We start from the raw sequence: 14,302 nt of genomic DNA on the forward strand, positions 1-14,302 counted from the left end.
TTAACCTCCCACTGTAATAAACAACTTTGTGCATATTTCTGTGTTTTTAATGAGAGAAACCCAGAAGTTACATTGCTTATTGAAGGGTATGAAGATTTGGGGGGGTGGAATTCGAACGCATAGGGTACACAGGGGAAATGTGACAAGTTAGGAAGTGGCACACATTTTTTAGTTTGGTTGAGGATAATTCTACCCTTCCAGTCTTTTTTCTCACCTATGGAAAACTCTCCAAATCTTAAATACATATTGTAAAAAACCTACAGTTGTGAGCCATTTATTCTTATCTTTATTACCTGAATGGAGTTTATTTTATTGATCTGTTTGTTGAGTTTTAAGTAGGCTTCACACCCAACGTGGGTGTAGAGATTACTTAATATGTATATAGAATATTAAAAAATATTTTATGTATCTTAGGAAATTTAAAACATAGCCTTAAATAAACCCGGTGATGAAACAGTGCACTCCATGTGACGTCACATCTTTAAAGATGAAATTGAGTAAGATGTGAGCAAAAACACGCAGTGGTTGTGAGATGATTAGTCATTTCTGCTTGTTTTAAAATTTTATTTCCCTTTCTTTATTATCTATCATGTCCTACATCATTTACTTTCTACAGCCAAGAAAACTTTAAAGTCATTTCAGTTTCGGGGTGCCTGGCCGGCTCAGTGAGTGGAGCTTGCCACTCCTGATTTCAAGGTCATGAGTTCAAGCCCCACGTTGGGCTTGGAGCTTATTTAACAAAATGAAAAATAAGCGGTGCCTGGGTGGCTCAGTCGGTTAAGCGGCCGACTTCGGCTCAGGTCATGATCTCACGGTCCGTGAGTTCGAGCCCCACGTCGGGCTCTGTGCTGACAGCTCAGAGCCTGGAGCCTGTTGTAGATTCTGTGTCTCCCTCTCTCTGTGCCCCTCCCCTGCTTGCACCTTGTCTCTCTCAAAAATAATAAATTAACATTAAAAAAATTTTTAATAAGAATAAATAAAGTCATTTCATTTTCACAAAGTAACAGTCATTTACAATTAATGAAATTACAGGCAATTTTTTTCATTGTACTTCTCTTTTTTCTAAATATTACGAAATGAATATTTCTTTCAGAACAGTATTTAAGCCTTAAAAACATCCTGTACATGAGTTCCAGCTACAGCTGAGTAAAGAGAGGCTTTCTCTCCTCAAAGATCAGTATTAGCGTGATGTCAAAAGCAAACAAAAATAACCCAAGGAAAGGAAATTATAGATTAATATCCCTCAGGGACATAGATGCAAAATCCTCCAAATATTAGCAAGCTGAGTCCGGCCGCTGAGTAGTTTCTATCCCATGAATGCGAGGTTAATTTAACATGTGACAGTATATTAATGGGACATGTGGTGTTGCTGGCACGGGAACAGAACCGGCCCGGCCGTGTCAGCAGGTGCAGAAGGAAGGAGAGAAAAGCAAGTTATTCTCTTCAGCATCTAAGCATCTCCTGCCCAATGAGGACTAAAAACTCGTAGGAAACTGGGAACAGGGGGGAGCTTTCCCAGCCCAATTCAGGACGTGCACAGCGTCCGCACACGGTGGCGAGGGTCTACATGCTTCCTGCCCGCGGCCGAGGCACATGACTGGGCTTCCTAGCTCGTGCAGTAAGGCGGAGGGAGGGAGGGAGGGAGGGAGGGAGGGAGGGAAGTTTCAGCTTGGAAAGGAGCAGTGAAAGAAGTAAGACTTTTTTCACAAATAGCATGACAAAAAAAACCCAACTAGAATTAAGAAACAGTTTCAGCAGGTGGCAGCACAGATCAGTACACACAAACCAATTTTGTGTTTATGTGCAGACCCAGAATGGAATTAAACAGTTCCATTCCTAGTAACATCACAAAGAATAAAATACAAAATTAGCAAAGCAAGTGTACGTGCAAGACTTGTATGCCGAAAACTGTAAAAACACTGCTGAGAGAAATTGAAGACCAAGTGGGGGGGCGGGGGGGGAGATGGTCCATTTTCATGGTCAGAGGACTCTGTATGTCAGGATGTAGTTCTCTTCAAATTAATCCACAAATTCAGCGCAACCCCTACCAAAATCCCAGCAGTCATTTTATAGAAATCGACGGGCCGATTTTAAATTCATTTGGAAATGTAAAGGTCCTAACATAGCCAAGATAATTTTGTACGAGAACAAAGTTATAGGACTTATACTCTGATTTAAAACTTACTCTAAAGCCACAGTAATCAAAGCATTGTAGTATTGGCACAAGGATAGGCTTGTTGATCAATGGAACATAATCAGGAGTTCAGAAACAATCCTCATATTTACGGTCAGTTGACAATTCACTTGATGATACAATAGCCCTGGGACAACATCCACGTGGGAAAAAATGAGCTTAGACCTTTACCTCACGCCACCGTATGTGCAAATTAGCTCAACAGGATCAGAGGCCAATAGGTAAAAACCAAAACTGTAAAACTTCAAAAAGAACATAAAGCAGAAAATCTGCATGACTTTTGGATTAGGCACAGTTTTTGATTGTACACCAAGAGCATGATCCAGGAAAAAGAAATTGATAGAAAATTGGACTTCCTCAACATTAAAGCTTTTGTGCTTCAAAAATTACTATTAAGAAAATGAAAGATAAGCCACAGATGGGGAGAAAATATTTTCAAGTAATACATGTAACAGTGGACTCTGTCTACTGTAGATATATAAAGAACACTTACAGCTCAGTAAGACAAACAATCGAATTTAAAAACATGGCCAAAAAAACCCCCAGGTTTTGGGGCTTATATATATCTGAAGATACATATAAATGGCCCGTAAGCAAATAAGCGCATGAACAGATGTTTAACACTAGTAATCATTAGAGAAATAGAAATCAAATCCTTGAGACATTACTACACACGCACTGGAAAGACTATAATCAAGAAGAGACGGTACCAAGTGTTAGGGAGTACATGGAGAAATTGGAACCCTCTTCACGGAGAGAAATGGAAAATAGTGGAGCCTCTCTGAAAAAGTTTACAGGGATTTGAAAAGTTAAATGCAGAACACCTGGAATTTTACAAAACAATGAGGCTATACTCCTACCTCATACTGTACATAAAAACGAACCCAAAATGATCAACAACCTTGATGTGGGAGCTAAAACCATAAAAGTCCTAGGAGAACACCGGTAAGTCTTCATGACCTTAGATTTGGCATTGGATTCTTAGATATGATACCAAAAGCATGAGCAACAATTGGACTTTATCAAAATCACAAACTTTGTACATCAAAAGACATTATCAAGAAAATTAAAAGACCAACCTTACAGAAGGAGAGAAAATATGCAGAAGAAATATATATGTGTGTCCAGAATATATAAAGAACTCTCCTACTCAGCAACAAAAAGACAAAGCAATTCAAAAATGGGCAAAGGACTCGAATCGACATTTCTCCAAAGAAGATATGCAAACAACCGGTAATCTCAAAAAGGTGTTCAATATCACTAATCACTAGGGAAATGCAAATCGGAACAATATTGAAATACCCTTCACATCCATCAAGAGGACTATTATTAAGCACATACAAACACATGTGCACGCGTACAGAAAACAAGTGTTGGCAAGGATATGGAGAAATTGGAACCCTTGTTCGTTGCTGGCGGGAATGTAAAAAAAGCCACTATGGAGAATGGTTTGGTGGCACCCCAGATAGCTAAACATAGAATTACCATATGACCCAGCAATTCTACTCTTAAGTACAGACGCAGAGGAACTGCAAGCAGGGACTGAAGCCTGTTTGCACATGCATGTTCATACAGCATTATTCACGGTAGCCAAAAGGCGAAACAACCAAATGCCCATCTACAGATGAATCGGTAAACACATCCATACAGTGGGGTATTAGGAAGTCTTAAAAAGGAGCGAAGTTTGAAAAGTTATAATAGGGATGAATCTTGAAAACACGATGCTAAGTGAAATAAGCCAGACACAAAAGGGGCATCTGTTGTATGATTCAGCTTCAATGAAATACCTAGAATAGGCAAATTCCTGGACTCTGAAAGTAGGTTAGAGGTCACTGGGGCTGGGGGAGGGGAATGGGGACTTGCTGCCCAGTAGAGTTTCTGTTTGGGGTGATGACATTTTGGTTGGACTTAGGTGCTTGCACAACACTATGTATGTAATTAATGTCACTGAGTTGTACACTTAAAAAATGTTTGCTTAAATGGTGAAATTTATGTCAGGTATTTTACCACAGTCTACCCAGACCTCTCTGTCCTCCAAGTGCCATTTCCTAAGCTTTCCTCCGAGGTAGCTCTGACGGGGTAATGGAAACGGAGCATGGTTGGTGCTCCCGTGTAGATGAGCCATCGCTAAGAGCACGCCTACAGAGACAGGGCGGACGGTGGCTGTCTGTAGTGGGGCATGGGATTCCTTTGAGGAAATGGGAATGTTCCAGAAGTAGATTGTGGACATGGTTGTAAAACTAAATTTGTGGACACGTTTACATAGATGAATATGTATATATTGATGTAAATATGTTCATGTTCATATGTATATAAATATGTGGATGTATCTCTTTACAATTAATTTCTGTTGCTGGAAGTTTGAACTCTAATGTTTATGTAAAGGCACATAATACCTAAGGTCACTTTGTCCACACTATCAAGTCATAAGTTTAAAAAAATGAAATCAATGCAACCTCTTCTTTGCCAAGAAATTGTCTTGGGTTGTTTTGCATTACCCTGTCTGCACTGGAAGCTTGTACCTTTAATGATCTTAGCTATTCCAGTAAATAGGTTTTAAAATATTATCATATTCATTTTGGTGCCAATTAATGCACTTAAGATATTTTATCGATGTTATTTCTGTAGTATATTAACAATGAGGGAACAATATATAGCAATTATTTCAGTTTTAGGAAGCACTTAGCTAGATTAAAAGCTGTAAGTAGCAGATAGTACACTTAAGAATAGTGGTCTAATCGTGGGCTGGGGTGGGTTGGTAGCCATGGTCTGTGCCTTCTTGTCACAAGGGCGGGTGATAAAATGAATTTAGACCCTAAGATCATGTCGGCCAAGTAACTATCTCTATTAGAAATAAAAACCCCAGAGTGTGCTGTTTTCAGGTCTGTGACTCTTGTGTAAATCCTTTGTTAGTTAGGGTCTGCTGCTCAGGGGAGGTGGGTTTTCAACCCGCAGAGGAGTCAGAACCCAGGCCTTTGCAGCCCGGGCCCATCTCAGGGGGGTGGGGTGTTTCCCATTCTGGCCTTTGGTATTTGGGCCTTCTGGAGGTTTCTGTCCCCTCATGTACTCGTCCATCATCTCCCAGGAGCAGAATGAACGGGGTCTCCAGGGGCTCCTGCTCCTGGCTGGCTCAGGCTTGAGTCAGGGTTGTGAGTTCAAGCCCCATGTCAGGCATGGAACGTACGTGGAGGAAAAGAAGGGTGTCTCTAGAGCTGGCTTCCAGCCACAAGCCAGCGCCCATCACTGTAGCGGGCGGACGAAGGTGGATCACTCTTAGCAGTCTGTTGCTCTGCTGTTTCTGGGAGAATCCTCCTTTTGCAATTACCTTGTTTTTAGTAAAACATTTATTCCCGTTGTCCTAGGAGGCTATTCTGCTGACCATCCTGTGATCAAAGTCTTTTGGAGAGTTGTGGAAGGATTCACGGATGAAGAGAAGCGCAAACTGCTCAAGTTTGTAACCAGCTGCTCCCGACCCCCTCTCTTGGGGTTCAAGGTAAGGGCTTCTGTGCCATGTGCTTTGAGCTCCAACTTGTAACCAACGAGGACGGCCAGCAGGCCCCATCTGTCCTTTGTTTTCCGGGCAGCGTAGTGCTTTTATAACCCCAGATTCCGGGGTGTTGTTACGTTAGTAGGTGTTTGAGCCAGATCAACTAAGGATTGGCCGTTACTGTATATGAAGGTGCTGGGCCCAGGGTTGACCTGTTGATGTGGTGGGCGTGATCATGATGGCCCGTGGACAGGCCCTGCAGGCTGGTGGGCTCACTGGAATATGAATGACCAGTGTCCTACATCTGTGATGCATCGTAAGCTGGTTTTCCTACTGAAGGAAACACGAGCTAAAAATGTTGATGTAGTGTATTTGGGAAGAATAAGGTATGAGTAAAAGTGCACTTGACCTTTGAATAACACGGGGTTGGGGGGCACTGACGCCCCCCATGCAATAGAAAACCCACGGATAATTTCTGACTGTTCAAAAACTTAACTACTAAATAGGCTGCTGTTGACGAGAAGCCTTACCAATAACAAATGGCCAATTAACACGTGTCTCATATATATTATACATCGTACACTTACTATATAGTACACCAGAGAAAAGAAAATTTAAAATCGTAAGAAAAGATAAGATACCTTTGTGGTACTGATCTGTATTTATTGAAAACAATCTGCATAGAAGTGGATTCATGCAGTTCAGACCAGTATCGTTCATGGGTCAGTGGTATATTTCTCCCTGGTTATTCACTGTTACTTATCATTTCTGACAATTAATGATTGCTTCATATAATTCACCTTAATATTAGTGATTAAAATTGGTTAAGGGACAGTTAGTATGTTTCCCTTATTCATTGTAAGTTAAAGCAGCATCAGTGGTCTAAGACACACAATGGTGTGTGTGTGTGTGTGCGCGCGCGCATGTGTGTGTGTGCAGTACAGAAGGGTATCAGTCAGATGAGCTCGTGCTGTGAGACATCGGGCAGGCTTGCACCTTCCAATAACCTATGTTATTCTTTTCTTTAAATGTCTACTTTGAAATTATTTCAAAAGTGTAGAAAAGTGAGAACTTCTGGTATGTAAATTGCACTTCAATCAAGCTGTTTTTAAACAATCAACATCATTAGGGGCGCCTGGCTGGCTCAGTCTAGAGCATGCGACTCTTGATCTCAGGGTTGTGAGTTCAAGCCCCATGTTGGGTATAGAGCTGACTTAAAAATAAAAAAATCTTTGGGGCTTCTGGATGGCTCAGTCAGTTAAGCGTCCAGCTCTTGATTGTGGCTCAGGTCGTGATCTCATGGTTTGTGAGTTCGGGCCCCACATTGGGCTCTGCACTGACAGTGCAGACCCTGCTTGGGATTCTCTCTCTCTCCCTCTGTCTCTGCCCCTCCCCTGCTCATGTGCTGTCTCTCTCAAATGAACTTTTTTTTTTAACTTAAAAATAAAAAATCTTAAAAAAAATAAAAAATAAAATAAAAAAAAATAAAAAATCTTTAGGAACACTTGACATCAGTAGCTTCATACAGCATCTCCATTGTGCGGTCAGAGCTGGAGCCAGCAAGTGGAGAAATGGGAGAGGGGCGGGCATGAGCACAGTGGTCTTACTGTCCACAGGACCTGAGTCGTTGACACTTCACAGTTTGGAAGCGGTGATGAGTTAGGATATGAAGATAAACCTGTTCGTGAGTAATAGTGACATCAGAACTAAAATCACTTTTCTGTCTTCCACATTATCAGAGAGGGAGAAAGCAAGCATCCAAAACAAGACAAACGGTACCAGCCACATGTAGAAAACAGATGTAGCCAGATGTAGAAAACAGCACTCAGAATCATAAAATAGACACTTAACATTAATGAGAGAAGGCTGACCCCTTCCAACAATGAATATACATAGAATAACGCCATGTGTTAAAGGGTTTAAAAACTCTGCTGTGCACAAGCGACACACCGAAACAGTGATTCACGAAGACTGAGTGATGCTTCTGACTCGGCGTGTAAGCCCTGCCCCCGAAACAACTGTGTGAACCTGCCCTGTGGCCTTATGTGCCAGCACCGACCAGGAACCAAATCAGGCAAACAGCCTGAAGGAAACGTGTCTTTGCTTCTTGGTTCCTGCTGGGCGTGTCGTGGAGTGTGGGGCTGTTGCATGTGGGGGCCCACAGAGCAGGAAGAATGCAGGGGCCGGTGCACAAGTGCATGGACCCCTCGGACCCCGGAGAGGGTGTTCACTGGACCAAGTTTTATCATCATCTGGTGATGGAAACAGTTCTATAAACAAAATTCTCCATATGAAGATCGTAATACCGTTACGTAGTTTTATCGGTAACATTCATTATGAGAAACCAGGCTTCTAGTATCTTCCAGTTTCTAAATGACCCCCACACCTAGAGGTAAAAAAAAAATTAAGCACCTACTTTCGTGAAGGGAAGTTTGGAGGACCTGCTCCCATCAAAACTGAGTGGAGGACCCAGAGATTTCTGCCAGCGCCTGGTTAATTAGTCCCAGGCCAGTAAAAATTAGGGGTCTTGCTGGAAGAGGAAGGTTTGGAAGGTTCCAGCCATTTTAGCAGCCAGTGCGGGAGTCTGTGTAAAAGGCCTGTGGGAGCGCTGCAGGCTGGAGGGAGGAGTGTGGGCTTTATGTTGGCTTTTGAATCCCAAATAGTGAAAACCCTCTTGTCCCCTGTTGGGGACCCCACACAGTCACAACTGAGTTGTCACTGTCACATGAGCGTTACTTGTGGAAGTTATGAGACAGTCTTCCTATCTTGGATTTTTTTCAATGATCTAAAGCCTATTAAATGTAGAATTTAATGTAGAGTTTTCAAACATCTTTGCAGCCGTCATAAGTTAGACTCTGCAGCTGGAAGAAGTCACCTTGCTGTGTGTGCTCTCCAGTTGGGCCGCGTGCCCGGAGAGGCTGGCGGGACTCAGGTGGGGGAGGAGGGCGGCCCGCAGGTGGAGGACCACGAGGTGGAGGCGGACGTGCGTGATTTACAGGTCACGAGACTCCTTAGCGCCGGCTTAGCGGCGGAGAACAGCGCTTGCTAAAGCTAATTAAAGTTTAATATGTTCAATGAGTGCGATGGCTACAGACAAAAAGGTCATTACGGCGCTGTAGAAAATTGTTAAGTTGCCATCAGGCCACATAACAAATTGATGGTTTTTCTTACTCTGAATTAATGCAAATTCCCGTTGTGCTCTATTTAATAATGCACGAAATAGTGCCCTTGACTCAGATTGCAGTGAAGAACTTTTTTTTTTTTTTTTTTTACTTTTAAGACTCCAAGTGGGAAATTCAATTAGCATTCTGAACAGAAAGCCAAACCGGGACATTTTACTCCAAATGCCCTTGAGCTCTTCCCGCCCAGGCCGTTGCTCGCCCTCCTTCCCCGCGCCTGCCCTGGTATCTCACCGTGTGATGCTTTCATCGCAGTTTATTCAAGCATTGCAGAAAATTATTGTCCTCAATGCACTCAAAAGGCTAAATAATAAATGTAATATCTTTTCTGTTTCTCTTTTGGATCCTGTTTTGACACTTTTATGAGACACTTGAAATAGCATATGAACTGTAACTGTTTTATTATTTTTTTGAACTGTAATTGTTTTATTATTTTTTTTGAACTGTAATTGTTTTAAAAGACAGTGGTTTTTAGCACATACCGTATGCCACGTATACTGTTTAAATAAGCCTTTTTTTTTTTAACATTTATTTATTTTTGGGAGACAGAGTGCAAGTGGGGGAGGGCAGAGAGAGAGGGAGACACAGAATCCGAAGCAGGCTCCGGGCTCCGAGCTGTCAGCACAGAGCCTGATGTGAGGCCTGAACTCACAAACCGTGAGATTATGACCTGAGCTGAGATCAATCGGACACTTAAAGACTGAGCCACCCGGGCACCTCTTAAATTTTTTTTAATGTTTATTCATTTTTGAGAGAGAGAGAGAGAGAGACAGGGGAGGGGCAGGGGAGGGGCAGAGAGAGAGGGAGACACAATCCGAAGCAGGCTCCGGGCGCCAAGCTGTCAGCACAGGGCCCGACGCGAGGCTCAGTCTCACGGACCGTGACGTCATGACCTGAGCTGAAGTCGGATGCTCAACCGACTGAGCCCCCCAGGCTCCCTAAACGAAGTTCTTCATTGAACAGTGGAGAGATGTCCAGGGGCTGATTGGTAAGAACCGTGTAAGTCTCCATTCGGTGTTCTCTGGGCTGTTCTCTTAACTCGGTTTTGCCCACGTCGTAAAATACACACTAAATTCAACATATAAACGAAATGAAACCGGCTGGAATGCAACTTGGGCCAGTTGGGTGCCTGTCGTGCTGGGTGACATGGTCTCCTGGAGTCCCCGTCAGAGGAAGGACAGGGTTCCAATTTTGCTCGCTCGTTTCCACTACAGTGGTTGGTAGGTAATTATTTTTTATACTGTTTGACCATAATTCTTAAATATAATTTAAGCTGATTGTGTACTCAGTCATGTAGGCCTTTTTCTCACTCAGCGTTACATCAGGGTCATTTTTCCTCGTATGAAGTCATCTTTGAAATACTTTTAATAAACGTCCTAATGTCCAATCATGTGAATTTGCCACAGTTTACTTCCTGTTCCATCAGTTGTTTACAAGCCTTCCTTCCTACTGGTGTGGGGACCATCCTCATGCGTAAACCTCCGTCCAGGTCTGCGACTGCTGGTGCACAATACAGTCCTGGGGGTGGAGGCCACGGGGTGTGGGTGTGTAGGCGCCAGACCGGTCTTCACGGACAGTTACGCGGGTCATGGCCTGGAGAGGAGGGTTCAGAGAAGGTGCCAGTGGGTGTGCGCGTGAGCAGGGGCCGGGTCGAACGTCTGCCTGGGCGCTGGCGTCGGGAGCACGGGCTCTCTTGTCCCAGCTCTGGGGAGGAAGGGCACTGACCCAGAGCTGAAACCACCCTGGTTCTGGATAACCGCACCCCCTCCCCCGGCACCCGTGCGGGTAGGCCGCCGTTTTGTTTTCTGGGCCCCGTGTTCTGCACCGGGACAGAGGGGGTGCGGCACACTGGGTGTCTGGAATCCTGTAGTCATGGAGCGCGAAAGCCACGCGTGCCCGAGAGTTAGCAGATTCAGGCTTTTGGGGTGAAGACCGTCTGCACGTCTTTGCGTCCGCGCTGGAAGAGAACACGGAAGGCCCGGCCTATGTGTGATGAATGTCTGTGTATAAGAGAAGGATGGAGCCCCCGGTCATTTGTAGCCAGCGAAGGACTGGCATTTCCAGAGGTCTCACGCTCAGCCTGCCTGATCAGTTTAGCCTGCAGATACGCCTGCACAGGTGTGAAATAACTGAAGCACGTGCTTATTCACAGCATCAGTATTTGTAAAAATAAGGAAATAAGTAATGCCCGTCAACAAACTGCTGCACACATCTAGTGCAAGACTGTGCAGCCTCAGAAGCAGGAAGCTGGATCGATAGAGAAAGATCGTAAAGACACATTATCAAGGGAAGACTTACACACAACACTGTACGTACGCATTGTGTTAACGTTTCATATTTTTTATGTACCTATTTAATTTTTTTGACGTATATTTATTGAGAGACAGAGAGACATAGAGCATGCGCAGGGGAGGGGCAGAGAGAGGGGGAGACACACAATCCGACGCAGGCTCCAGGCTCCGAGCTGTCAGCACGAGCCCGATGTGGGGCTCAAACCCACAAACCGGGAGATCGTGACCCGAGCCAAAGTCGGACGCTCAACCGACTGAGCCACCCAGGCGCCCAACATTTCATAGTTTTTAAATGGGGAGGGAGAAAATAATTTTTTAAGGAGGCTCCACACCCAGCATGAAGCCTAATAACATGGGGCTTGAACTCACGACCCCAAGATCAAGATCTGAGCTGAGGGGCGCCTGGGTGGCGCAGTCGGTTGGGCGTCCGACTTCAGCCAGGTCACGATCTCGCGGTCTGTGAGTTCGAGCCCCGCGTCGGGCTCTGGGCTGATGGCTCGGAGCCTGGAGCCTGTTTCCGATTCTGTGTCTCCTTCTCTCTCTGCCCCTCCCCCGTTCATGCTCTGTCTCTCTCTGTCCCAAAAATAAATAAAAAACGTTGAAAAAAAAATTAAAAAAAAAAAAAAAAAAAAGATCTGAGCTGAGATCAAGAGTCAGATGCTTAACCAACTGACCACCCAGGCACCCTGAAAAATTTTTTTTCTATTTTTTCTTTTTCAAATTTTTATGTATTTTTTCTTATTTTTTTAACGTTTATTTATTTTTTGAGAGACAGAGAGAGACAGAGCATGAGCAGGGGAGGGGCAGAGAGAGAGAGAGAGTCACAGAATCAGAAGCAGGCTCCAGGCTCTCAGCTGTCAGCACAGAGCCCGACGTGGGGCTTGAACTCCTGGACTGTGAGGTCATGACCTGAGCTGAAGTCGGCCGCTTAACCGACTGAGCCACCCAGGCGCCCCTTCAAATTTTTATTTAGATTCTAGTCAGTTAACCTACCGTGCAATATTGGTTTCAAACGTAGAATTCAGTGATTCCTCACTTACATACCACACCCAGTGCTCAGCACAAGTGCCCTCCTTATACCCATCCCCCATCCAGCCCATCCCCCACCCATCAGTTTGTTCTCTACTGTGGAGGGCCTCTTATGGTTTGTGTCCCTTTCTCTTTTGTTTTCCTTTCTTTCCCCCTCCCATATGTTCATCTGTTGTGTTTCTTAAATTCCACACAGGAGTGAAGTCATATGGCCTCTTTCTCTGACTGACTTATTTTTCTTAGCATGAAACACTAGCTCCAGCCACATGGTTGCAAATGGCAAGATTTCGTTTTTTATGGCTGAGTAGTAGTCCAGTGTGTGTGTGTGTGTGTGTGTGTGTGTGTGACGCACACACACACACACACCACGTTTTCTTTATCCATTCATCAGTGGGTGAGCGTTTGGGTTGCTTCCATAGTTTGGCTGTTGGGGTGCATGTACCCCTTTCGAATCTGTATTTTTGTATTCTTTGGATAAATACCTATTAGTGCAATTGCCGGGTCGCAGGGTAGTTCTGTTTTTAACTTTTTGAGGACCCTCCACACTGTTTTCCAGAGTGGCTGCACCAATCTGCATTGCCACCAACAGTGTAACGTCGTTCCTGTTTCTCCACATCCTCACCAACACCTGTTGTTTCTTGTGTTTTCGTGTTTCTTTGATTTTAGCCATTCTGACAGGTGTGAGGGGGTATCTCATTGTGGGTTTGATGGGTATTTCCCTGATGATGAGTGATGTTGAACATCTTTTTATGTCTGTTGGCCATCTGGATGTCTTCTTTGGAAAGTGTTCGTGTCTTCTGCCCATTTCTTCACTGGATTATTTGGTTTTGGGGGGTATTAAGTTTGAAAAGTTCTTTATAGATTTTAGAGAAAATATTTTCTTGTATATGCACTAATTTCTGTGGGATAATGCTTAAGACTCCCAAATATTACTGCTCAGGGGACGGGGGCTGGGCAGCTGGGACAGCAGGATGAGAATGTTTACACCGTGCCTTAAAAAATAACCAGAGTGACATCATCAGGTCTAAAAAATAATCACCTTAATCCCCTGGTACCGTCAGTGCTCCCGGTACAAACAAGCCCCGGGCCGTCTGCCGTGCTTGCTTGGTGCCTGGCTTTGCTCTTTTCTCTTTCTGGTCTGTGCCGTCCGCCTCCCTCTCGTCTGGTACTTTGTGGTCTGATTACTGGAGGAGCTGGGTCGTTCCTCCTGCATCTCGTTAGGGATCGTGAGAGGTCTCATCAGCTTCCAGATCTGAGTTGTCCTCTTTTGGCGGTAACGTTGCATAGATGACGTCCACTCTACATTTTCCGACTTGAGCACCACGGATCTGGTGCTGGGGAGTCAGCAGTGCGCGGTGCTGAGACCGGCGTGCGTGCCTGGGGTCGCTGGTTTGGCCGTCTGTCACAGAGGCCACTTGTGGACACTCCCTAGATCCATTCCTGGCTTTTTTTTCTTTTTTAGTGTGTCTTTATTAGAGAGAGAAAGAGAAAGAGAGAAGAGCACGCACACACACACACATGCAAGCGGGGAAGGGGCAGAGGGAGCATCCCAGCAGACTCCACGCTGTGCTGTCGGCCCAGAGCCTGACGCAGGGCTCGTTCGAACTCACCAACCGCGAGATCACGACCTGAGCTGAAGTCGAGTCAGACACCCATCCAGCCGAGCCATCCGGGTGCCCCTGAATCCACTCTGTAACAGGGGTGCGGCCAAGCCGCCCGGGCGCCCTGGAATCTACTCTGTAACCGGGGGTGAGACAGCTGCATCAGCTGTGTTCCCGCTGCCTCATCTGTTCACTTATTAGCTGGAATTTTCTATAAAGAAAAACTTTATTTTTTCTCTTCAACTGTTTGGTTCCCCTGTGAACAAGTCACGATCACCCTTCAGCTTCCAGTGTTCAGAATATCGAGTGGGTGAGCCCACATCTCCTACAGGCAGGCGTACCTCTGGTTCCCTCACTACCACGGTGAACGCTCGGGCCTTAACGTGTTCTGCGTTTCAGGCCGTTGCTGTCATTCTTTTTGATATTCAGAGTGCCCTCCTGTGGGCGGGGGTGCCTTCAGGTGGGCCCTTTAACCCTCGGAGTTCGGGGAGGCTTTCTTGCTTTCTGGTGTGACAGATGGT

At 44.9% G+C, this 14,302-nt stretch overlaps 1 protein-coding gene across 2 annotated transcripts in view; it reads left to right on the forward strand.

Moving 5' to 3' along the window:
- UBE3C (ubiquitin protein ligase E3C) overlaps window positions 1-14,302 on the forward strand; it is a 120,698-nt gene that overhangs the window by 103,615 nt on the left and 2,781 nt on the right. For both annotated transcript variants that reach the window (XM_042927226.1, XM_042927228.1), the window contains one exon: window positions 5,557-5,687. In XM_042927226.1, the coding sequence (XP_042783160.1) occupies window positions 5,557-5,687 (131 nt within the window). The remainder of the gene's footprint in view (window positions 1-5,556; window positions 5,688-14,302) is intronic.

This window comes from Panthera leo, chromosome A2 (assembly GCF_018350215.1).
Source record: "Panthera leo isolate Ple1 chromosome A2, P.leo_Ple1_pat1.1, whole genome shotgun sequence".
NCBI classification, from domain to species: Eukaryota; Metazoa; Chordata; class Mammalia; order Carnivora; family Felidae; genus Panthera; species Panthera leo.